This window comes from Pipra filicauda, unplaced genomic scaffold (assembly GCF_003945595.2).
Source record: "Pipra filicauda isolate LSUMZ 115617 unplaced genomic scaffold, ASM394559v2 scaffold10_size6260569_pilon, whole genome shotgun sequence".
Classification (NCBI taxonomy): Eukaryota; Metazoa; Chordata; class Aves; order Passeriformes; family Pipridae; genus Pipra; species Pipra filicauda.
Genome location: NW_024103541.1, coordinates 4,108,062 through 4,134,590, shown reverse-complemented (window position 1 = coordinate 4,134,590; position 26,529 = coordinate 4,108,062). Strand labels below are relative to the sequence as shown.

Below are 26,529 nucleotides of genomic sequence, written 5' to 3'. Positions count from 1 at the left end.
TGGAGCACAAACAATAATCATGAAGGTGTCTTCAGGGCACAGGAGCTGTATTCGCACGCACACAGATATTTAAGTGCTTTATAAAATGTCTCACCTTCTGAACCACTCTGAACCAGGCACGGGGATTCTGCAAGCCAAGCAATTGTAGGGGAGGGAAGACTGGCATTTTTATATAAGCAATAAATCCTACTTCATGAAGAAACATGTTGAGGTAAAATTGCCAGTGGCTGTTTTAATAAGTATTTATGATACATAAAGGGATTTGATTCATAAACGCAGTAATTATGTCTTTACTACAAAGCAGTACAAATATAAAGCCTCCTACCTACTACACTGAAACTGTAATTGCATCCCATTAAAGAATATAAGCGAATCAAAATTAAAAACTTGAGCGGGGGGAGAAGCTGCCCAAAATCTTGGTGGTTTGATATTATGGGCTTTGTGTTGTGCCATTCAATCAGCCTAAATACCTCATAAAATGGAGTGAAGCCCTGAAGAACTGGGTGGTGTTCGGGCAGCCCAGAAGGCAGCTTTGCTCACCTAGGCAGCAAGTTTCCAAGGAGATCTGTCCACATAAAAGGCACAATAGAAACCTTGGTTTTAGTCTCAGACAAGTGGGAATTCCACCAGACCCTTACACGTGGCTGTAATTGCATCGTGCCAGTCATGGCAGAGCCACAAAGGAAGGTTAAACCCTTCCTAGTCCAAACATGGCTGAGGGATAGGCTGAAACAAGCATTTAAAATACTATTTAAGTGCACACATCTGAATACAGACTCTTTTGTGCTGTGGCAACAGAGAGGTGTAACATCACCATATTCTCCTACTGCAGGCACCAGGTGGGCAGGGCGTAAATTAATGTCACGTAGAAAAATAACAGCACTGAGGTTCAGAAACTGCTCACAGAGGTGCTAGAGCCTAGTGAAAGCCCTGATGGTTTTGTCCTCCTCCAACCTAACCTCATTCCACATGGCCTTTGCCAGGACTCCAATGGCTCCTTACTAGGATCTTGAGCATCTCTGGAGTTTCTGCCTTTCCCCCTCTGTTCTGTTCACTTAATCAATGTAGTTTTGGGGTGCGGGGCTCTCCCTCCTCCCATCTGCAACTCATTCCTGGGCAGTTTGGATCTCTGAAGGCAGGCTCTCAGGCTCTCCTCGTTGTGTTCCAGAAGAGTTCCTTGTTGTCCAGTACAGCTTTCATTGCCCCAAGTCACTTCAGCCCCAACACCTTCCCACATCAGCCTTGCTACGAGAGCACCTCCACAACACACTGGAGAAGTGCTGGAGTTATTGATGCAACTTTCCTACCAAATGTTCCTTGGTCTAATCGCTTTCTTAAACTACACAAACACAATCTCTGCACCACGATCAATTATTTAACAGAAAATGATGCATTGAGTTAGAAACTAAATACCATTTAATATGCTCCAGGAATTCTAATTGAGAGATTTCACTGTATCACTAATGAAAACTTTAACTTTGCGGTGTTTTCAAATCTTCCTTGAATATAGATAAGCCAATATCTATATACATTCTTTTAATGTCTGGAATTATTCTGCCATTTTAATGTAATCAGTCTTTCTATTTTGAAGAGGATGCCCTTGTAGGTTATTTGTTTTCCTTCTGTTTTGCAAATTGTTCCCTTTTCGAGGTTGTTTGTTTAGTGTCAAGAGGTTATTAAACAAACCAAGCACAGTCCTTAAACTAATCAGCTAGAAGTGACAATAGAGATCAGGAATAATTCAATATTAAAGAGGTTACTTTTAAAATTGATCTGAAAATGTAACGTATTGGGGGGAAGGGGAAGCACATCTCTTATTAAAGTTGAAAAGACGAGCTGGAGGGACCAGATGCCTTAAAAGCAGGAGACAGGATCCCCCGTTGATGGGAAGAGTTGAGCTGCAACACACCACAGCCAATTTCCACGTTCACACATGTTATCCCCAACAGAATTACTCAAGGGAAAGCCCCAAGGGCCTTGCAAACAGATGAGTGCTGCCTTTCTACCAGCCTTTGCTATCAGTCTTTCTCAGTCCTTGGGATCTTTCCGCTAGTATTTCACATGCTATCACCACTTAGGGTGGACCCCAATTCTTGAGCTCAACAATGCAACTGGTCTTTCTATGTAGTGAAGGCTGAGGGGCCTGTAATTCCGGGTCCCTCCAACAGACTGCTCATTAGCTAATTACCACAAACCGCTGTGGCTCTCTGCCCTTTCAACTTTTGACACTTTTCTCTAGTGGCTCCTCTGAAGTTATGGTCAGCATGTTGCCTTGGGCATGGTGGTGTTTCCCCTGGTTTACTCTCTTCCTCCTCTCTCCTTCCACTGGCCCACAGCTGGTCAAAACACCAAAGGGGAAGGAGAAGAAAATCATCCACTAAGGGACTTTCTGAAGGAGCTTTAGTCTAAGTCATTTCGGCTGGGTGGTAATCCTTACGTGGCAAGGACTGTAACTACTGCCAAGGACTCAGCAAACTCCTGGCACTGTAAGTAGCATTTTCCACCCCAAGGGCTTTACATCCTTTCCACAGACTTCTGCCTGTGGAAGGCAATGCAGCCATGAGATCTGTGCTGGCCAAGTGTCCTCTGGCAGAAGCAGCTCCTCTAGGACCAGCAGCAGGTCACTGCAGCTGCCAACCTGCAAAGCACCTGGGGATCAAGCTCAGCAAACCACAGCCACGAGCTGGGTTTGTCAGCAGTTACAGCCGGAGTCAGGCTGTCACTGAGCACTTTCAACCTGCCTGGCTGGTAGGTCATCCTGGATCTTTCCTGATGGGACATCTCTGTGGTCTCATTTGGTGTCTCATCAGAAGGTCACTGCCCTCATGATTCCAAATGAGGGTTCCTTATCCTGGCTGTGTCCCTACTATGCAGAGCACGGCCTCTCCTCACGCAAGATGACACAACAGTTTGTGAAGTACGTAGGACCTACCTGCCCTACACTGCACACACCACAAGCCTTCATGCCCACCAGCCAGCTATGAACAACCCTCACGTTGCCCCTCTCTTTAATCAGTCTAGTGCTCCTGACCAAGGCAGAGCAGAAAGCTCTGGTGTCCCTGGTTTCAAACACAACTGACACATTGAATTAACATAAAATCAGCCTCTCATCATCATTTTGGGCAAAAAATCCTCCAGCCAGGCTATTTATACTGGAGACACGCAGCACAGAACATGGCGTGAGTCCTCTGGTGCCACTCGCTCCCGGTGCTAATTGTTCGGGAAATGTCACCAGGATAGTCTCTCTGCTTGTGTTGTGACTGACTTTGGGAAAATTAATTTAAAGGGAGCAGCTGGTAACAGTCCTGAGCTTTCAGAGGCAGCAGCACCATGCCTTACAGTGTGTTTCTGTCTTGTGTAAGGATGCAACAAGCAGTGGTAGAGAGTCCCTGTGCCTGGGACTGACTTTTTGCATCTTTAGTAGAGTAAACACCTTAACTCTCACCTCTGTAGTTCAGGAGATGCCTAGAAATCCCCCTCTGCACCCTCCATGGGCCCATCAGTAAGGGGCACAGCAAACAGCCTCCAGCAAAGCTGCTGCTGTGGAAACTGCTGGCTGGGCACTTTCACGATGCTGTAAGTGGGATTTGGGGATATTTTTCTTCTTCTTGATGTCACTTGAAATCAGGTTTAAACTGAAGTGAACAAAATAAGCCATTCATAGGTGGAGATTTAGTAAATTTACTCGTCTCATTGAACTTACAACTTCCCCGTTTATCTAAAGCAGCTGAGGGGAAGGGAGGAAGGGTGGAATGGCAAAATCTGACAAGAAAGCTTCTGTTGTAAGCCTGGGTGGTGACTGCTGTTGTCTATCACAAGGCAGGGCTATTAAAAGCAGAAATGATATAACCACTGAGGCAACCATCAGCTAAGTGCCACTTTCTCTTTTTTAAGATATTCTAGGTACAGTTGTCTTCAGAAAAGGGAAATAATATATGCACTAAGAAAGATCCGCAACCCCAAAAGAGAAATAGGACATGGCAAAGAGGACAAACACCACAATCTAAGTCACTTTCTTTGTTGCAATCCTGGGACAAACAAAGCTGTTTAATAAATATTGATATTGTTTGTACATCCTGCCTTTGGAAATGAATAGCAAAGTGATGCTCTAGTCCCTTTATCTCCTGAAGAAACACTAAGGCTCAACACATGTGCATTTATATGCACCCCAAACTATTTTTCAGAGAAAGCTAGAAAACAAGTCCACAGCACCATTAAAATATCCATAACAACTTTTGGAAGTGTTTGGATGACACTGCCCTTTACTTGTCTGTCTGTGCAATGCCTAGGAAAATCAAGGTTTCCCAGTGTGGAATAGTCATGGCAAATGATTATGCTGGTGCCAAGCATTTGCCCCATGAGTTACTGCAAGGTGGGTCTGAGGGTTTCCTTGGATAATTCCCTTAGGCAGGACAGGGCTGTTCCCCATCAGGGTGCACTGTTGCATCTCCAAAGGCTCCTTGGTAGACCCGAAACCAGTTTGTTTTGTATCCCAAACTGGTCTTTGCATTCCTTGGGACATCTCTAACAAAGCCTGTCAAGCTGGGTCTTGGCTTCATGTTTTCCTCTAGTATCATGGATCTGAGCATCCCTTTCCCTTCTTTGTCTCCAACCTCCATCCCATGTAAAAGTTCATCCAGTGCTACAGCCTCAGCTTCCTTTCAAACTTCTGTGCTCCCAAAAGAGCTCTGTGCCCAACAGCCAGCCCCCCACACTGTCTCTAAAAAAGGACATGGTGACATTCCCACAGCAGTGTTTGGTCTTGCTCGTTCCAGCTGAAGCTTTTTAAACATGTGTCAATGTGTTATGTAAATATTGAAGCAAAGCTCCAAGACAGGGAGGCACATCCCCTGCAGGCACAGAGCTGGGATGCAATGAGCTCACCAGACCACCCCACCTGGCATCCTAACACGGTGTCCCTTAATTCACAACACAGCTGGGAACACACAGAAACCACCACAGTGATGGCAAAGGCACAGTTAAACTGCCTCCAGGCTCCCCTCCCGCTACCGTCAGGAGCCGTCAAGCCAGTCCTAACTCCGGCCGGCATCTCCAACACCGCCGTTGGGAGCACAGGCTTTTTTCCCTCCTGTCTCCGCAGGCAAGGACGATGCTCCCCCAGCACCAAGGGTACTGCTGCCACATCAAGCGGCTGACTGCTGGACACATTCTGCATATCCTGTCTTCTGCAGAGCCCCTGCAGCAGAAACCTGCAGAACAAGATGCCAGGTGACATCAGGGGGTGCCTCTTGTTTTGCAGGTTTCTATTGCAGGGGCTCTGCAGGAAGTTGGATAAGGAGAACACTTGACCCTACAGAGGAATTGCTCATTTCTTCAAGGATGTAAAAAAATTAGCATAACCCTGCCAAAGTCTATTGTCCCAAATACCGCTGGAGCACTGGATTCTGCGAGGCCCCAGCAGGTCAGCATCAGTTCAGCACCCCGGTAGTGCACAGGGGATGGTCACCAACAGGGTTGATCTCCTCTTCCTTGCTGGAGCCATCGGGCAGGCTTCAGTACGTTTGGAGCAGGTTGGCAGCACTCTCCCAATACGTTTAGCCATTTTGAGTCTTACCAGGAGCCTACGGTGCTGGAGCTGAACTTTTCTCTCCTCATATTTGGCTTGAGACTGAATTCCAGAGCCTTGTGCACATTCCCATCAGATATTCTTAGAAATGCTCATGACTTAGCTGGAGCAACTTAATGGCTTTGACAGGTTGAGAAGGAGGGCAACTGTCCCTTCAGCTGGAAGTTTCCTCTTCGCACCTGATGGGTGGCAACCACGTGCAAATCCTGTCGTTGCTGTAAAAGTTCAAAGAGTCTGGCTCCAGTGGGCTCCAGTGGCCCAGACCTTGAGGAAAGACCTCCCTGGAGGTTCAGGATAACACGTTTGCCTTCTCAATTCAATAGCCCCTGTTGTGAGGGGAGAACTCCCAGCTGATGGGGCGGTTGCTTTTTAGACCACCCTGGTTTAGTCACTCACAACCACAGGGCCATGCCCTGACTGACACCAGGCAGTTACACCTCAACCATTAGCTCCAGCATCCTTGCCATGACAGTGACAGCAACTTCATGTTTCCGGCTTTGTCTGGCTGCTCTCTGCCAAGTGCCAACCCTCATCAGAGGAGAATGGTGGCTGGTGAGTGAAGGTGCTCAGGACCACAGCAGGACCAAAAATTAATTTGTGAAGTTACTTTGTTCTCCCTCTGTATTCATTTTTTAGTACATGTTTTTTTTCTCTGCTAGTCAGATGATGACATAAACCACTAAAAACTATCTTCTAAATGTACACGTCTCATTTAAACTACCTGGGGGGTGTTTTATCATGGGTTAGCTCTAGCTCACACTGCTGCTGCATCTTATTTTATAAAGTGCCTGGGTGAACCCCAAGTCTCTGTGCCCTCTCCTGCACTACACCACTGGGATTACATAGGAATGTATGTAAAGGATATTTACAGTGCCTCTTCCTTCCTCTGCTCTCTCTAGAATAATGCATTGCTTAGCATCATTTATTCTGTATATTTTTTACCATCATTTTACCAGCTTTTCTGATGGTGGAGAGGTAATTTGCATTTAGCAGCTTCCCTTGAAGAGAAAGCAAAAATTAACATTCAGGTGCAGGTAGTACAAGAGGTAGAGTAGAATATAATATAACACTCTTTGCTCTCACACTGACTGTGCATCATTCCTCCCTAAGTTTTTGTCCAAAAAGCTTTGGCACAGGCAGAAGCAGATTTCCTCTGAAACAGCAGCTGGGGGTGAAACCACTGAGCCCAGTCAGTGTGTGCACAAACCACTATGTGAGCAAGCCCCACAGGTGTCTTAATCAGCAGGTAATGCTTGATACACTCTTCTTCCCCATCCCTATCCATGCTCTTCAGTGCTCCTCACATACAGAGCATTATTTGCTTTGGACTCTGATTTTTTGCAGGTCGCAGACCCCACTGCTCTAATCTCTCCAGATCACACTGGTTTGCCTCAATCTTTATGTGTTTGTTATCTCTCTAATTTTGGGGTGAGATCAAGGATGAAATTACACCTGTGAGATATCCTTCCTGAAGAATAAGAGCTGAATATAGGTGGGGTTTTCTGTCTTAGTTTAGTTGGTTAAAATCTACTGGGAATATTTTAAAAAGCCTTTACCCTAAGGATTGCTATTAGCAGAAGTTTCCTTGCTCTGCACCAAAATTTGAGAATCAGAAGGCTAAAAGAACCATGTCAAACCATTCTCTTTTCTCTCCCTCCTTGCTCCATGCAATGTGGAACAGGCTAATGTTGATTTGCATGAGAATCATTTTAATCAACAGACCACACAGACCCCTTTTGAAGCAGGTAGGAGTTCTGCCAGAGTTTCACCCACTCTGTTCAAGGCACAGCCTCACCTCCTCACCCTCTGGCTACAGAGACTTCCACTGCCAGCACAGGCTAAAATAAAACTGTCCCATGGAGATCCCACCTCTGTGGCTGCTCCCAGATGGCACAGACTGCACTAAAAAATGCAAATTTACAGTGTGGTTACTTGGGGCTGAGGATGCTTTCAGTTCTCTATTCCAGACATTCTTTTTTTATAGGCACTGTAGTAGTTGTAAAGCTTGACTGTTTGCACCAAACCACAGGCTGCAGCAAAAGGGTCTCCAAACACAGAGCAAAGTAACTTATATTGCTCTCTGTGTCCATGCTTAGACATCCCCTTTAGTCCATGGGAGCTGAAGGGGGAGAGCATGAGAAAGCTGGGAAAGCCTAGAGGTAGCAGCCATGTCCCACTATAGCAAATGAGGGACGCAGCTAAGGAAGTGGTGGGATGGCAGATCAAATGGAGAGAAAGAGGAACTGCTGTGCACAGCTGATATCAAATCTGGGGAAGTCATCACTGCAGGATGGTGGTGTGGACACCAACATTGCATGTGGTTTGGGAAGCAGATGAACTCATGGATCAAAAAATACGAAGCCACCACATCAGTCTCAGAAAATCTGAGCCAGGTCCCAGCAAGCTGGGAGCAGGTTTGGGAAGGTATCCCAAAGGCACACTCAGTCTCCAAGGTTCCCAGAGGTATAACTCACTTTGTTCTGAGAGTCAGAGGCCCAAATTCTGCTGTCCAAGACATGCCAGCAGTGCAACCCTGCCCAACTCCATAGCTTCTACAATTTCTGTATGATAGCTCTGGACTGTGGACAGAACACTTGCCATGCAGGCAGTAAACACAAAATCAGCCCAGCCTGGTGTGAGCAGAGGACAAACCTCTTGGGATGGAGACCGAGACTAAGGAGCATGGGAATGCAACAATTAGCTTGTGGTCAGAGTGACTGCAGTGAGCTGGGCACCCCCACTTCAGCCATGTTTTCATGGACATCAGAGCACAGAGGACAAAGCGTACAGTGGAGGAGGTGAGATGAGTGACCTAGCCAAAGAAGGGGTGATTTGTCTTCCTAGAGACACATAGGGGTCCTGTTCTATTTCAGTTTAGAGGTGGAAAGTCACAGAATCACAGAATCACAGAACAGTTAAGGCTGGAAGGGACCACTGGAGGTCATCTAGTGCAACTCCCTGCTCAAGCAGGGTCCCCTAAAGCATGTTACTTAGGATTGTGTTTCAATAGCTTTTGAATAAAGTCCAAATATCTCCATGAGTTACAAATATCTCTACAGCCTTAGATGCTGTTATTACCAAAACAAATGCAGTCCCTGTCAGCCTGGAGCAGGGCTTGAGACAACATCCCAGAGAGAGGCTTCCAGGGGAGGCTGGAGGAGAAACACTCCGGCAGACAGAACAGGCAGGCACAGCCAGAGACTGCTTTTACACCTATACTCTGCCAGCATATTGCAAGTCAATTAGCCTTGAAGTATTATCCAGGCTACGCTGCTAATGCCAGATTTTAATTCAGTGTTACTATTGGGCTGTTCAGACCAGCTGCCCATGGGTCAGTCCAGCCTGCTGTTGGTCACCACAAGTGACACCAGACCTGAGGTGTGCAGGAAAAGCAGGAAAATCTGCTATGCTATTTCCCTGTGCCAAGTCTGACTCCATCTTTCTGTTGATCACTTTACTGACACAACCAGTAAGTTCACAAATCCAATCAAACATAGGGGAAGAGCCACATATTACAAAACTACCAGATGAGGAACTGAGAAAAAATAAAGTTTGGGGGTTTTAATTTAAGCCCAGAGTCAATCTGAGAGGGATATGTAATAAATATATTAAGCAGATGTATAGTTCTGCAGTACCTCCACTGGCTTTATCTGACATGAATTTCTAATGCAATTGAATCTGATTTCACTTCCCAGTGATCTCATTTCAGTCACTGTCACACATCCCATCGCTGCCCCATCGTGGGAGGCCAGTGATGCTGGCTAAGCCGAATGTCAGGCCAGCAGTGGCTGATAGCCTTACAATCTCCTTGGATGGGCTCAGCCCTGCAAGGGGATGGGCTCTGCCCGGCTCAGCTGCAAGGGACGCGGGTCCTGGCGGCGGCTGATGCATCGCAGGAGTCACTGTTTGTGACTCCTAATGAAGTGTGAGTCAGCATCACCACTGTAAACTGTGTCCTGCAGAGCCTCAAATATAGCAACTATGGCCCAGGATGGAAACAAGGGTAGTCAGACTGTTGTGAATTAAGTAAAAGCAAACTCAAGCTGAGACTTGAAAAGTGTGAACATTTTTACAGCGGGATTTTTTCTTTTCTTTTGAAAAAAACTGTCATTTTTCCATTTTATGATCTCAGCTGATAGGAGGGAAAAACAAAAAAATCCACAAGCATGACTACGCCATGTTGTCCCCCTTTCCTTTTACATTTCAAAGCTTTCTTTCAATGAACACCGTACTTTCCACACATAGAATTAACACAGCTGGAAGTGCATTAGAACTTTAAGGGGAGATCTCAGAAAGTCCCTCAAAGCCAGAGGTGATGGACAAAGGGGCTACAGGAACAGGGAAATTAAGTGGCAGGGATCCAAGGATACAGAGCTTTGAGATAAACCTCCAATCACTCATAGCTATGAATGGTGAGTTACACAGGGGAAATGCTTCAGATTATGCTGGTTGGTTTTTAATATATAATCTGTAGATTATTTGTTATACAGATAATACAGTAAAAAATTTGGAGACATTCTAACTTTGTGGGGGACACTATGGTGAAAGCAGTGAGTGTTCAGCCCTTCTTGGGCTCTTGTCTCTCCTGGTGCACCAGGCACATACACACAGGGCTCCTGGAGCTCAGAGGTATATAAGTTTCTCATATTCATGAATTTCAAAGAGATCTGAGTGTTACATGCCTGCTGAACAGCAGGTCCAGGTTTCCATCTTCTTACCGTAGGTGCCAAAATAATGTGCTCAAACAGATTTGTAGAGACTATGCCAAAAGAGCATCCAGCGTGGTGAGAACACCTTTGCGTGGTCCTTCAGAAGGATTTGGGGGGATCCTGGGCAGCATGAGCTGCGGCAGTCTGAAGCTATGACAACAGGGCTTAGCTCCAGGGGCTCGCTCCTTGTAAGAGCCCTTCCACCAGCATCACCTTGCCCACATGCCATCACCCTCCATGTACCTTCATCTACCCTTCCAAAATGGAGCAAACAGAGATACAGTGACTCCAGTGTGCAGAGAGAGCATCACTGGGGGCACAGAAACACACCAAAGTTCGTATTTAGAGGACTCTATTACAGGTAGGCAAATGGGTGTATATATCTCTGCAGATACGTGGAGGAAGTAAAGGTGATGGAAAATCAATAGTCCATATGGTCTCTAGGAGTTGTCTGGCTCAGCTCCCCATCCCAACACAGCTACATTACAGCCAAATCTGATGGATGTTTAATGTGCTCTTAAGACTCCTTCTGTGCCAGAGACCCACAGTCTTCCCAGGTAACCTGCTCCCATGCCTCATCATCCAAAAACTTCTCTGTTTGACCTTGCTACTACACCTCAAGGCCCTCACTCTTTCCTATTCAAAATCTCAATAACACATTTCCCTTCCTCTCTTGCCCTTAAGGACCATGCCCCTGTGACCCTACACCCCTTTCTTCAGGCTGAACAGCCCAATCCATGCCTCTTGCCTCTCAGGTTGAATTTCCCAGGTTGGTAGACTGGAAATATGTCTGGATCCCTTTCCCCCCATGGCGTGGGGTGGCCCAGTTCTAGTTCCATTTCCATCTGAGGAACCATTTCCGACGGCTTGAGGTGGATAGGGAAAGGGAACTCCAGCACCAGGGGTTTCTTCAGGTCCTGAGCCTGGAGGGGAGAGGTGCTCTTCCCTCCCCCCACCCACGTGGTCCCATGGCAGCCACAGAGACAGCACACCGGGCGTGGAGAGGAGGCAAGAGAGAGTTTATTGTTGGGGGGGTTACATTTATAGGGTTAGGAGGATTCACAGAGTAACCCATTACAGGTTGCAGGAAAGGGTTAACAACCAATAGGAAGGGGTTAAAAGGGGCCAATGAGAACACCTCAGGATATCTTCTCAGGACATTCCTGCATGGGATAACACTTGTCGTGGGGGGTGTTGGGAAGAAGAAGCATGTGTTTGCAAAGAGACCACAAAAAGCCATTTTAAGACATGTTTAAACAACAGTTTTCCCATATAATGCAGGTTTAGTGCTACAAATATGGTTGTCTTCTGGACCATCCCCAGCCTTCTTACAGCTTTCTGGTTGCATGGAGCCCACAGGTTGACTGCTCCAGGTGAGCCCAGGAGAATGGGATTACTTCACACCCATTGGAGGTGCTGCTCTAGCTTGCACATCTCAATAGGTGCACTTCTCAATATGCATACTTGGCCTTTTCCACAGCATACAGTCACCTCACATTTAGTCAGTGGTTCTCCAAATCCTCTCTGAGAAGAAACTGCCTGGCTACAGCTCCCAACCATCCCCTCTGCTCCTCTGACTTCCCTGCACGTGTCCATGCCATGGACTGCCTCCAGGGAGAGGTAACTTGCACTTCTTCAATTCTCTCCTGTTTTTTTTTTACCTCTCTTTCCTCTGTTTTGTCCAAGTAATTTTGAATTTAATCCTCTTCTCTGCCTTTATGCAATCTGCAGATTTAACAGACAGGTATTCTACCTAATGAGTCCCAGGACTAAAGATGGAACTGAACAGAGCAGAGCACAGGAACACTTTGGCACTGTCCCACACAACACTGTTCCTCCCAGCAATGCATCATCCACAACTGGTCTCATGGTACATTACCCAAAAGGCTTTGAAATCACTATATTCATCTAAGTCATGCGATCAATATTTGTAATATTTCCACAGCTGTTTTGAATGTAATTTGCTACAATTGCAGATATTATTTATCACGAATAAAAGAGAAAAGGGAGGAAGACAGATTCCCATCTGTTAAACCCATGGTTTTCTCTGCATTGCCTGATGCCGTCTCTCATACCTGCCCAAGGAATTGCCACCCACAGAGAAGCCCAGAGGGAAACACGTGGGAAATCACGAGGCCACTCTGCCACCTGTGTTGCTGTATAAGACTTGCATTTGTGCCTTGTAGATAGAGTGAGTTCAGAACAGCCTGAGGACAGAAACTGAGCTCAGCTGCAGATAGAGGTGATTGTTCAGTCTTACCCCAAAAGCATCTGTGAACCACCAGACTTACTCCTCCCACTGTACTCCCTCCCACACCAGTCTGTGAGAGCTATGACAAATTTTTTAAAAGTCAGCTCTGCCATTGCCCATACTTCCATTTGACAGCACAATTTGTGGATTTTTCAGGCCAGAGGGGATTGTTATATTTACCTTGTTTGACCTTCTTAAGCAATCTGGGCTCTCGTATTTCACCCGGAGATTTCCAGGAGTGAACCAAGTGATAAACACTTACAGATATCTCAAAAAATCCCTGTCTACCTGACAAGTTTGCTTTTCTATTGCTGGGAGTAAGTAGTTTGAGAAATCTAGTATGAGAAGCAAGATCCATTTTTCAATTTAAAGTCTGCTGGAATACAGAGGTTTCCGGTGGCTACAAGTTGGCATAAATTAATTCCCCAAGCATCTTGCTTCCATGAAACAAACTGCTTCCCATTTAAGACCCATCTAGAAAGTAAGACTTGGCAGTCCTATTAGTCCACTAATAGAAAAGAAAAAGTAAAAGGACAGCTTGTGGATAGGTAGGCAGTTACAGCACTAACTCAGAAGAAAATTAGCTTGGACAAGCTATCAAGAATTCTGCTTTATCGTTGTCCCTGAAATCAAAGACACTATCTTTGAAATCAGAGAGAGCAATTTGTATATTGTTCATCTTCCATTCTCTAAAGCTGTCATAGAGCCTCTGCATACATGGAGGTCAAATGCATCTATAATCGCTTCAGTTTTACCTCCCTGGTTTTTTTTTTTCCTCTGGAAGGATGATAGTGGGAACAGGAAGAGGGAACCTGAACTGCAATTATCAGAAAACACCAACCACAAATTAATTCAACAACTACGTATTTGATTTTGCCCTAAAAGCACATCCATCCCATGCTCTGCTCCACAGGCTTCAATGACAGTACGTATCAACAGGATCATTGATTATGCCAAGACCAAATCGAGTAACTTCCTGAGAACGGAAAATAGTAACAAAAAATATCACCACCACAAAACCCCAACGTATGATTAAATCTAACCTTATTCACACTTCTTCGACAGGGATTCACACTTATTCACCAGCTTTGACAGGGATGAGACCAACCCCATAAAGGACATCTAGTCCCCCAACTACATGCCTTTTCTTGAGCCCTTCCACCTTGAGAGCAGAGCTGTTACAGACCTGGGGAAGCTAAGGAGTCCAAATGTTGGAAAAAACAGGCAATAAAGTCTCATATAGGCAGCCTTCTTAATTAAGTATTTTGATACTAAGAGCCAATTATTCCTTACAATGTCCCCGTGACTTTGCTGCCTTAGGGAAGGATGTTGGAAAATATTTGGGCAGAATTCACTTTGATGCTGCAAAAGGCAATTTTAGGCAGACAGTCACCGTCGAGTTCAGCGGTCAAGGACTCTTGTCCTGTCTTAGGTTGCCAAAACAATGTCCCCCTGGAAAAGAGAGCAGGCCTCCTGTCCCATCTCAGTCTTAAGTTCTGCCAGGGGAGGTTTAGGTTGGATATTAGGAAGAAATTTTTTACAGAGAGAGTAATCAGAGAGTAATTGGAATGGGCTGCCCAGGGAAGTGGTAGATTCTCCATCCCTGGAGGTTTTTAAGATGAGACTGGATGTAGCACTTAGTGCCATGGTCTAGTAACCATGGTGGTGTTGGATCAAGGGTTGGACTTGATGATCTTAGAGGTCTTTTCCGACCCAGTTGATTCTATGATTCTGTGATCTCCCTTCTCATAGCTTTGAACAAACTTTGGGGAAAGATGCCAAATCTGATGCAAAATAAAAGCTAAGGCTGCTTTAAAGAACTGCCTTGCTTTGATCTAAATACATATTTCCTTTACAATCTGTTTCTATTTGCATCAGTTTGAGCCTTTATTTTAGGATCAGCTGGAACATCTTTTCTTTTTTTTTTCCACTGTAATTCTGACAGCAGTATAAAGTGTAAATAGCCATTGAGACACAGCGTATGCTCAACAGAGACACATTTCTGTGTGGTCTTCCTACCCCCCCACACTGACAGCCAAATTTTTGGTAGAACCTGGTGGAGGGCGGTGACGCACTCAGCCTGTAACAGTTTAACTGGGATCACAGCAGTATTCTTACTATGCACAGCAGTGTCTTTTGGAGGCTTCACAGGGTAAGCTGTCGATATGTAATAACACTGCATTGTGAATTATGGAGTTGCTGGAATCAATGGGATTTTGCATATTAATTGCAAACACACCCAAAAAGACAAAGGAATTTATTGGCTTAATTAGTGTTTCAGCTCTAATAGCATTCAGGCTTCATTCTCACACAAATTGATAAATAGCAGCAGCGTTACTCCTCAAGGATACTCTGCCTTTTGAGAGGGGATGCTAGTTTATGATCCAAGCTCTCTCAGCTGCAATGATGCACTCAGCAGGAGCTTGGAGGAGTTGAGCTTCAAAGGTATTTGCCACCTCTTTTTCCTAAGCAGATTGCTAGATGCTGGCAAAAGGGGCTGCCCTACCCTCTCCGCAGATGGTAATGGTGTTTTGTCTGAAAGGCATTTACAGAGTGACACTTACTGGGCAGGACAAAAAAATGGACCTGGACCATTTCCACCTCTAGGGTACAAAAACTGAGATTCATTATCATACATCCCCAAACAGTACCTAACCAGTTACCACAATGGGTAACAGGGAAGCTACCTGTAATGTACTTAAGGATTGATTCTGACTCCAAGGATACTGAGAAAAACTAAGTTTGAGAAGAATTAGATAGGTGTACCTGGAAGCAGACTTTGGCCCTTGGGCTCCCAGCTCCCAGGAAGCACAGCTCCATGAAAAATAAGGTGCTAGAATGGGAAGCAAATGTCAAGAATTCAGCTGTATACCAAAACAAAACAGATATCCACCTGGATCTGCTCTCCATCACCTCGTGCATTCACATGCTGCAGCACAGCATGACTGATGCAAAGTTTCAGGAACAGCATTACAATAATGAGGGAAGAGCAAGACACTACCTGAAAAGCAGCTTCCTCCCCATGGACTTAAAACATTTTCTGCATTATCATACCACTGAAATTGCACCTTAAAGCTAATAACCGACAAAGATTCATTGTTCATAAAGCCTGTGTTCACATCTTCAAACAAGTTATTCTCCTGGGCATTCCTCCTCCCCATTCTCAGCAGCAGACCTCTCCTCCTTGGGATGGGGATCACATCACAACACTTAAGTGATAAGCAATTTGTTGACAGAGAGAAATGTCACCAAGAAAACATTTCAGCTGCATTCAAGACCAGGGCTGGGTACCGTTTTTTGTTTGTTTTTCTAGACATGATCTGGCAGCTGCAAGCAAAACGAAGAGCCAGAATCATGTGAATGTGCCCTCGCTGGGAGAAGCACAGCCAAAGGCTGCAGGCAAGCCATGCTCTCTGTGTCACCGTGCTCAGAGAGCACTGGAGGAAATAATCCTGCATTAATAGGGCAGCAGATCACAGAGATCAAACAGGCCTTTTCTGTTTCTATCCTAGTTCATGCCAAAAAAAAACAAATGGGAGCAAATGTACAAAAAGAGGGATATGCCATCAGCCCCCTGTGAAGAAAATGTACTCCCATTTAATAGAATACAGAGCTGTGCCAGGCAGCTTAATGGTTAATCCAGGCTATTTTATAATAGAAAGGACCAAAAGAAGATGGGCATTTGTGGCTTCCTCCGCAAGAAAACAAGGTCATCACTCACAGCTCCCTCTGAATTATGCTCTGCAAAACCTTGAGAGAGCCTGCTGAGCACCCTTTGGCAGGGGCCAGGACACAAGAGTGGCTTGCCATCTTTCAGGTTGTGACCTGAAACCACCAGATCTCAGAGCCTCAGCCTGAAATGCAGCAGGAAAGAAAGGGAATTCCAGTGTTTGTTCAAGCCTGGGACACCAAATGATACCCCAGGCTCAACTTCTCACCTACCCAGGAGGCAATGCCCCTGTACCCCAGGCTGTTCCAAGGAATGAGCCTCTTTGTAACTCACCATTGAGACAAGTAACAAACTAGTCCTTAACGGAGAGGAATCAGGAGCTCAGCCCCTTCAATTTTTAATTCCCCTGCCTTAATTCCCCCCGCAGCCTCCAAAAACAAAGCTCATTCAGGGCAAGTGGGCCTAAGGAAGAGTGAAGCATCTCCTCCACTGCTGCTGTGGCACCTTCTCTGTGAGCAAGGGATTTACTTCTGAACTGGCATGGGCTTGGTCTAGAGAAATGGGCTCCCATTTGTATATTACCTTCAGTTTATAAACAAGCTGAACCTCTTTCTGCCATTTAAACGTGAAACTAGCTGAGAGCAGGCTCTCACCCGTAAGTGCCTAGGTGTCCACATGGTAACCGTTTACCTCTCTTGTCTGTAATTAATCTTCCAAGTCTCTGCATGATGTAGACATTTACAGTAAAAAAGACCAAACACCTTGCAGTCTCAAAGTCAGTGAAGATTCAGTTAGTCTTTATTTTATTCTGACAGGCTCCTTTATCCCAGAGACAATACTAAGACACAGGATTTTACCAGGATTTTTTCCCAGAGTTCATTCCAATCACAATAAGGAAAAAAATGGCATGTTACAAAAAAAGGTATTTAACACAAACAGATTTGAAATAGATTTATACGCCATTTCACCTCTGTCTGTCACAGATCCCTTAATATAATTAGTCTGTGGCATAAACAGAAAAAAGGACACATGAGCATCCACCAAAACCCATTGTCCCTACTTTGTGAGTGCACAAATTAAACCCATCCAGGCACCATAAGCCACTGGAGAAGCCAAGCAAAAAGATAAACAAGCATTAAGTCACCAAGAAAAATGTCCAGAGTTAGTTTCAAAAGCAGCAAGATGAAGACCAAAGCATGGTTCAATGCACACGTGTTAAGCCATGAGGCACAGAAAGCAGCACTTTGCTTTTCTAACAGCAAAAGGGAAAGAGGAGAACCCAGACACAGGGCTGTTCTGTCCTGCTGTGGGCCTGTGAGCCCCACTGACCCAGGCACTACTTTACAAGGAAATGAGCAACAAGGAAAAAATCTGCAAACTGACATTCTGAAAAACACAGAGGCACCAGACTTCACGTGGGACACCAGACTCCAGGTGCTCTTGCAGCACAGGTTTGTCAGAAAACTCTCTACACTGGCTGGTGACACCTCAGCCCCAGCAGCTCACCTACTTCACTTAAGCCAAGGAAGGATTTCCTCACCCATCTCCCTAGAGACTTGCCAGGAGTTTCCCAAGCCAACGAAGGCCAAAACAGAAGAAAACAAGTGTCCAGCCACAAATACTGGCTTGGGCTTGCAGGAGAGCAGAGTAACCTGAACACCTTCCTCCAGGGAACAACCACAGAGCAGGGGTGGTTGGCACTCCTCTCAGGGGTCTCAGCAGCATCCCAATTGCCCCTTCTACTGTGTTTTGTGCACTTCAATGTCTCCCTGCTCCTCTCTACTCCAGGGTTCCCTTCCCTAGCCAGTGCTGACCAGACACAGAATAAGGTTTCACTAAAATCAGGGATCTGCTGCTACAGTATCTAAGTTACTTTGACCGGACGAACATCTGTCCTTTTTTTTTTTAAATCTTAACTTCTGTATTATAATTTTAACCTGAACACACAGCTGGGTACAAAACAGAAGCACCTTTTATCTAAGACTCCAACATTCCACTCCTTTCAGAGGGCATTCCCTATTCACATCACACCTGATCACCTAACAGTTCTTAAAAGCATCTGCTTAACTCATCAAGTAAAATAACACCTCCAAGGGATCAGACCTCCAGAGCAAACACTGGCTATTGGTCATTTGAGCTGCCAGTATCATTTGGGAAAGCCAGTCCCAGAGAAAGCTGAAGTCAGCCTCTAAGTACACCTTAATTCTCCTCTTCCGATTCAAATCAGGGGACCAGGGTATCTCCCCTACAAACAGCCCCTTCTCTTTGTGCCATGAAGAACCCACGGACCATTGCCAAGGGGAAGACGACTCAGTTAAAGCCCAGAGAGTTACAAGCCTGCTGCAGGCTGCTTGCTGGGCTGTACATGACCCTTCTCTCACCCACAGACACCAGCAGCACAGGGACCACCATCTCTATCTGCAGCGCTGCCTCTGCTTTTCTGGATAACTGCACCACTGAGCACTGAAGTTTTTCATCTCCCAATTGCTTTTCCCTATGTTACTTCAGAAAAAAACACAACCCACACACTGAGCTACTACCAAGATGAGTGGGACAGAGGAGTCTGTTCAAGCACCACCGCTGCAGATTCTGGGTGAGAGCCATCAACCCCCCACAGAGGCAATCTCGGAAGACCCTGCAATGAGGAGAGGAAACAAAAAAGCCTATGAGCAGCCAAGGGAGACGTTCATTCTATCGATCGTGTAAACTGTCAGTGGAGGGGCAATGAGCGGTTTTGTTTTTTTTTTTTGTTTCTATCCTGGGGAATAATCCAGCCTGATAATTAGTACATAAGAGGTAAGTGGAAAATGAGACATCTAGCGAGGGTGGTTCAAGACTCCTCATGACATTGATAATGTGCAGATACATAGATCACTGTCGGGGCAAACCGCCACTGTGAGCCTGTGTCTTCCCATTGCCTCATCAATCCATCATCCGCTTAGCTACTGACACCTTGGCAGGCACACACCGCCAGCCCTGCATTTGAATTGAGAGGAGCAGGCGCCACCAGGGAATACAGATTTAAAAATCTAAGATTCAAATTTGTTTAAGTATTGTGAACAGCAATTCCCTTGCAAGGCATCTTCATTGCCCTTTTGCCAAGGGGGAACAGTTGGGTCTTTGTTAGAAGTACAAATTGCTTCTTAATGCAAAGGATAAAGCACAGCCCAGGCACCTCCTTAGAATTCCTCCTGGCTCCTGCTAATGCTGCTGCATGTCAATTTTAATTTTTTGAAATTTAAACCAAGGGCTTTGTGTCTAAGCTCCATTTCATTGAAGGAGGGGGGAGGAATAGTCAAAAAGGATTACGGATCCAGTGGGAATTGAGGATCCATAGCAATTATACTTCATTTGGGTCTCAGACACTGGTTTTAATCATATTCTAAATAGTACAAATCGACAACACATTAGAGATTGATAAGTGTCTAACACATGTACCTGGTTATGAACTCTGCTTCCCTCGACTGGGATTTTTTTGTTTGAGGACAGTTTTGAGAGTTTGAGGACAGGATGAAGGAATTGCTTTCTCTCTTTGACCCTCCTCTTCCAGCCAATGAGTAGAAAATACCCACCAAGGACCAGGTAGGAGACAGAAGCGACTGTAATAACTCAGTCATCACAGAGCTGCCCCAAAGTGGGGCTGGACCAAGTCCAACCAACTGGGTTCCCCTTCCTCCTTCAACATCAGGGCAGGGGAAAAGCTCCAGCCTTGGCAGAGCTGTTTTCAGTCCAGCTCCTGTCTCTCTTACTTAGTGAAACCGCACTAAAGCTGCAAAGGGCAGAAAAATGAGAGGGAGGTAAGATCTTCAGAAGGAAAAAACGAAATGACAAGACAGTAAAATGAAACTAAGTGCTTGTGTAAACCAATTTAACTGTTTTAGCTTCACCAATTTACCCAAACTAAGGAGGTTACCTACTGGGGTGATGATGAAAGAGGCACCTCCTACACCAAAGGCTCAGAACCACACACACTAGTTACACACCTGTGCATTCTTAAAAAGACACAGTGGCTGGAATTTACTGAGGACATCAGAAGAAAACCTTTCTAAATGGTCTGAATTCGTCAGTCTTGAGCAAGCTTTCTCTCCTAGCCCATCTCAGGCACCGTGCAGACCCACCTACAGTTAGGTGTGGTTTCCAACCCATATACACACTGTAAGTGCGAGGGTTTAGACAGACTCTCTCCCCTGCTGCCTCCTTGCATTTGTCAAGCATGTTACAGAAACACGGCTTTCCATAATCACTGATTAAACTGCTTTTCCTGTACTTTGTTAACCTGTAGATCAGGTTCAAACCCAGTAAATCTGTTCAGGAGATCTACTCCACACCCCCACTTTCACCTCTTGATGACAGCGTGTCTCCTTTTTACAAAACTGCGCAAAGGTGAAGCTTTTTTTCCTCTCCCTCTGCTTCTTCCCAACTCCCCTGAACCATAATCAAGACTTAGGCAAGGTGTCCCATCCTTTAAAAAAACCTTTAAATTTTGCTGCAAACCTAAGGGACCAAAGTGACCCCCTCCTCTACCCACCCTCCTGTGGCAGCACCACAGTGCTCCTTTGCAGCACTGGAAGAGACAGAAAGCAAAAAGGCGTTGTCTAAAAACATAATTTAATGTGATATTTTGGTGACTGTGGTCAGCGACCAAATTCTTTTGCAGACAGAAACAGGTTTGACGTTAATGACACCATCATTCACATGAGCATTGCATAGCACAGAAAGAAAAGTTTACACTTGACCCCGTACAAAGCAGCAGAGGAAAGAACAGTTATGGCCCAGTCCCACTTCGCAATAGGCGATCTGAAAATTCATCATCGTAATTAATACTTTTTTGATGAAAAAATGTGACTGGTTCAAATTCTGTATGTGGCACAGTCTGAACTCTGGGCTCTTTTAAACCCTCCAGGAACCACTTGAGAGTTTCAAGCTGCCGAGTTCCTCTTGTGACACACAAAACACTCAGGCTGACAAAGGGAGAGGGCAGTCAGAAGAAATGCGGGAGAGTAAAGAAAGGGATTGCTTTGTTTCACTTCTATTTCATTTCCACAGGAGTAAAAATAAAGACATACAAACTGATAATGACGCTAAAGTGACCTGTGGAGACAGTGGATACCAGCAGAACAGCAGCACGATGGGATACGGAAATGCCAAACAGCCCCACAAGCATCAGTGGCAGGGCCAGTTGTGTCATGTTGCTTGTTGTGTGTTAATCGGGGTATAAAAGAAAGCCAGAGAAAGTGCTGTACTTATTGTTGTTGCCTCCGTGTGCTTTGCCTCCATCCAACTTGACGTATACTTCGTCGCCGGAGTCCAGGTGCAGCACCACGCTATTGCTGGCATAGTCATAGTTCTGGTCCGCATCCTGGGCGATGGCACTGGCCCGCACCTGCCAACACAGCCGCTGGGCACGTCAGCCCCCCTAGCCCTTCTTCCCCAGTGTCTCCATTAGGTCTCCGAGCCACTCTTCCACAGCCCCTCCACCAGCCTCCCCAGCCCCTCGTTTCCTCCCTCTTCATCAGTTCCCTGAGTTCCCCTTTTCCGACCCCTCCGTCAGTTCCCCAGGAGCCCCCCTTCTCCAGCCTCCCCACTACCACCACGTCCTCCCTCCCTCCCCTCTCCTCGCTTCTCCTTCTCCTCCTCCCGGCAGTAAAGTTTGCAAGCCGAGAGTTCGGAATTTGTCGCGGCTCTAGAGCCTCTCCCGCGGAGCAGCCCCGCCCCGACGGCGCGGAGGATGCTCCAGCCGCTCCTTTTCCCGGGAGCGGCGGCGACCGGTGCCTCGGGGGGGCGACAGGGCGGGGGCAGGAAAGGGACGAAAGGTGGCCCCGGGGCGGGGAGGACGCGCGGGGGAGCGGCGGAACCCACCTGGCCGTTCTTGCAGAGGTCAGCCCACATGCTGGTGCCGTCGCCGCCGCGCATGAGGATGTGGTAGGTGAAGAAATAGATGCCGCGCACCTGGCAGGTGAACTTGCCGCTGGCCGGGTCGTAGTGGTTGCCCAGGTTGGTCACCACGTCGTCGAACTTGAGGACCTCATAGCCCTCGTGGGGGCTCTTCAGCCCCACGTAGAAGGCGATGCGCGGCCCGCTGAAGGCGGCGCTCAGCCCTCCCGCCGCCTCTCCGCCCGCCGCCGCCCCGCCGCCGCTCCCGCCGCCGCCCGCTCCCGCCAGCGCCATCCCGGGCAGCCCCGGCTTGCCCGCGTCCCCCCGCTCCCCCGGCGGGCCCCGCGGCCCCGGCGGCCCCGGCTCCCCGGGCGGCCCGCGGGGGCCCGGCTTGCCCGGTCGGCCCGGCTCCCCCTTGGGTCCCTGGACGAAGGGCGGCGGGGGGTTGGCGCCCAGGTCCTGCAGGGCCTCCACGGCGGCGGTGCTGCCGGGGCCGGGCGGCCGCCCGCCGCTGTACGGGTCGCAAATCATGCGGCAGGTGCCCATCATCTCGTAGTGGGCGCCGGTGTCGGCGGGCGCATGCAGCAGCAGCAGGGGTACGGCGACCAGCAGCGCGACGGCCATGGCCAGGGCGAGCCCGGCGGCGGCCAGCAGCCGCCTCCTCCGCTGCCAGAGCCGGGCGGCGGCGGCGAGCAGGTCCTCCTTGCCGTGCGAGGCAATGGTGGCGCGGGGGGCCGGTCGCTCCCTGCGGGGGGACGGCAAGAAGAGGCGGTGAGACCCCGCCGCCGGCGCCTCCCCGCCCGGCCCCCGCCTCAGCCCGCCCGCCGGCCGGCCGGGAGCCCCGCCATGCCGAGAGCCGCCCCGCTCCCCTCCGAAGGGACGCGGCACCCCGTCCGCCCGGCGGGGCTGGGCGGGCGCGGAGGGCGGCGAGCGGGCGCCCGGCTCTGCCCCTCGGCCCCGCGGGGGGGACGGGCCCGCCCGCCCCCGTCGCCGCCCCGACGTGGGGGGCGCGGAGCCGGGAGAAGCGGGGCGGGGCGGGCGGACCCACCTGCGGGGGGCCGGGGCGGAGCCGCCGGGGGGGCTCCGGGGCGCCGCCGTCGTTGCGGTCCGCGCTGATGCGCCCGTCTGCCGCCGCCCGACCGCCCGCAGCGCCGAGCGCCGGTGGCGGCGCGGCCCCTCGGGCGGGGCGGGCGGAGGGGAGGGGAGGAGAGAGGCGGCGGGGCGTCCCGCACGTCCCCGGGCACTCCGGCCCCCCTCTGGCACTGCTGAGAGGCGGGGGGACCGCGCCCGCCCCGCCGTCACCGGCGGAGTCACTGCGGGTACCGCCCAAGCTGCGCCCCGCTGAAAGCGGGACGGTCGGGAATGCATCGCGTTGCCCCGTTCACCTGCCGCCTGAAACTGCTTCCTCCCGGCATCCCTGCATCCCTTCATCCCTCTCTGTCCGCGGCTGCCCGGACGGCGGCCGGAGCCCCTGTCCCGCCGGGATGAGCTCCCTGCCGCCGCCGACCCACACCACTCTCTGCGGGAGGGGGTCGGGGAAACCCCCGCGCAGGCAACAGGTCACCCTGGAGTGTTCCCCGTGGCTTCCTCGGGCTCCCCCCGTCCAGCATCGGCGGCCCAAAAAAGGAGCGGGACAACATCGCGTGTGGATCTTGCTCCTCAACACATCCAAGTGTAACCAAATCCGTTACACCCGTCCCGGTCTCCCGAAGGCAGGCAAGGCTTGCCAAGTGGAAGGGGAGCCCTAGAAAGAAATACCTTTAGCAGAGTTCATGTTGGATTACAGCAGAGTGTTCTGTAGGTTTCCCTGCGTAATGACGGGTCCAAATCGAGAGTTTTTTTCCCCAGAGGAAAGTATGGTTAATTGCCTTTGATTTTCCGAGTAAACGGTGGTAGCACAGCGGGAACCCTGGAATCGTTAACTGCCTGCGGGGATCTCCCCTGGAGAGAGAGTTGGGATCTTACCCACGCGTCTCCGAGCGGCAGGTTAAGCACCCGTCCTGGAAGGAAAGAAAAAAGCCTAACTGTGATTACACGGACTGCCTCAGGGCAACATTCCGGTGTCCCCCGCTCCCTTGCTGTGTAAGAAGGGTCATTTCCCAGCGGGTTCGCCAGAGCTGAAGGCAGTCTGTTTGGTCTTAAAACAGGCAGAGCTTCAGGTCGAAGGGAGCGAGCCACCCAGTCTGATCCAGCGTCTGCTGGAACTGATGGCCTGGAGGCATCAGTGCAAATGGGAACATACAAGCTTCTTCCAAGAACTGTAGAAATGCTCTAAAAGGACTTGAGACTCTTTTGTTAGCTTTCCTTGAAATTTAAAGGGGGGACGTCAAGATTTTCCTGTGTGGAGTGCACACACTTCAGGACCAGATCTCAGCTCAGTTACATCCCTGCATGCGTCCAGCATTTTTCCTGGAGTTATTCGGGCTTCACTCTGCTGCTGCTGAGATCAGGATTCAGCCCTGCCCCTCAAGTCTCTCTGATTATTTTCCCCCACATCTATGTATTTAAAGCTGGAAGGGAAATTAATCTTGTAAATTAAAACCTTTCCCTGAGAATTGTATAGATAGTCATATTAAAGTAACCATGTCTATTACTTAGCACAATGGAGCTAAATGTTTTAGAGACAAGACTGTGACGAAGATGTAAGTCCTTTTCCTCTCCTCTGAATTATGAGTTGCATCCCACAGAGTTATTTTAAGCCCCTACACTTGTCTAAAGCCTTGTAAAATGATTTCTAATAGTTGTTTCTGTTCCAGCCTTAGTATAATTTTCCATATATTAACTGTGCTAAATACAAATAAATTCCCAAATAAATTACACTGCTTTGCTGATCATCCCTACTTAAGCTTCTGTTAATTTCCCTTTTGTTCTGGTATTTGTCACTACCTCGGCTCCCGGTGTTCGTGAATCCTTGCTATTCCCTCAGAGCTCTGCAAACCCCCCTAAAGTGACTGTTTAATCTGCTGTTTTCCAAAGGCAGCAGCCACACTGTAGCTTTTCTAACCCTTTTCTCAGTAATTAAGTTCTTGTATCATTTGGTCTCTGTTGCAACTTCCCTATTTGCAGCAACTCGTATAATGAGGTGACCGGGTGACCGGTATTGGGAACTGTATTCCAAATAGAGGCTCCCCAGCCCCTTCTGCAAAGCCAAAATCATTTTATGTGAGGGGGTCTGTTATTCCCACGGATCAGCAAGGACAGACGAAGAAGAAATATATTCTAGCTTTCTGCAGGACAAAATTGGCGCGGTTCTTAACAAAGAGGGTTAAGCGCTTGAACAAGTAGGCAGAGAAGATTACAGAGATATCAGCAGTTAGATTAGGTGTCAAATTCTGGCAATTTTGTTTGGGAATAATTTAATCACTCCTCTGTGATGTGGTGAGATGGACTGATCACCGAGTTAATCCCTCTTCAGATTGCTTTAAGGTAAACACAGTGTGACTTTAATGTATAATTCCAGTAGGATCTATATTCCTGGAGACCTGGAGTTACCGCTTGACTGATGTAATGCATCTTGTGCCCCAAGGTGTAGTAGCACTGTGGTTGCTGAGACAGCTGGTACGACTTTCTGATCCTACAATAATAATTAGGAATATAGTTGCAAAAAGGTATGTGGCAACACTCAGTTTACAATTTTGATACTTTAGGAGCTTGGTTTCCATATGCAATGGCATACACCACAACAGTACAAGGAGCAGGGAATTACCAAATCAGCTAGTCAGGCAGTGTTGGAAGTACTGCCTGCCTTGCAAGTAGGTACCTTTCATAGTTTGAGATGACAAGTACCAAAGCCCCTCTTAGAGTTTGGCACTTTCACAGCAGGCTGCTCAGGCCTGGCAAGACTCAAGTGCCTTGGACACGCCCAGAGAGGGATAAGGGCACCCACAGAACATCCCTGGTGAAACACAAAGGGTGTCTGGACCTCGACGTTAGATGATGGCTGAGCAGGAGCTTTGGTGATTGCTGCTGTTGGCCAAAGCAATAGTTAAGCACCGAAAAGCTTATGTGGATCTAACTTGAAACTCAATTTTCAGATGTGCTGTCAGTCAGTCATGGCTGGGCTTCGCGAATGAAGATTTGGAAAGGGCTCTACCCATGTTTGTTACAAGCGCGTTGGTGGCTAAAAAGGTCAATACGAGATAGGCATGACCGGTTGCAAAAGGCACAGCAGAAAGACTCCTTAGGTGGTATATTCTGCAAGGCACCATTCTTTCTGTGTTGTCTTTTCTCCTCAAGAGTGATCCTGCGTGCTTTCTCAAAAGCATCAGCAGCGTTACAGATGGTGTGTCTCCAGGCCTCCCTATTGGAGGCCAGAGTAGACCAGTTATGGTGATCAATATGGCCAAGGCTGAGATGTTGTTTCAGGAAGTCCTTGTATCTTCTCTTTGGGGCTCCTCTCTTGCGGCAGCCGGTGGCAAGTTCACCATAAAGCAAGATC

General features: G+C 48.0%; 1 protein-coding gene across 1 annotated transcript; it reads right to left on the bottom strand.

Moving 5' to 3' along the window:
- Window positions 1–16,993: 16,993 nt before the first annotated feature.
- On the bottom strand, window positions 16,994–23,223 carry C1QL2 (complement C1q like 2). The gene is made up of 3 exons (XM_027723637.2): window positions 23,140–23,223; window positions 22,077–22,836; window positions 16,994–21,600 (listed from the first exon to the last, which is right to left on the bottom strand). The coding sequence occupies exons 2-3, from the start codon at window positions 22,713–22,715 to the stop codon at window positions 21,421–21,423; spliced, it is 819 nt and encodes a 272-aa protein (XP_027579438.2). The 5' UTR covers window positions 22,716–22,836; window positions 23,140–23,223; the 3' UTR covers window positions 16,994–21,420.
- Window positions 23,224–26,529: the final 3,306 nt, after the last annotated feature.

Coding starts and splice junctions, on each gene's coding strand:
- C1QL2 (XM_027723637.2), bottom strand. CDS start 22,715: ATGGCCGTCGCGCTGCTGGTCGCCGTACCCCTGCTGCTGCTGCATGCG. Junction 21,601..22,076: donor ACCTCTGCAAGAACGGCCAG/GTGGGTTCCGCC, acceptor CTGTGTTGGCAG/GTGCGGGCCAGTGCCATCGC.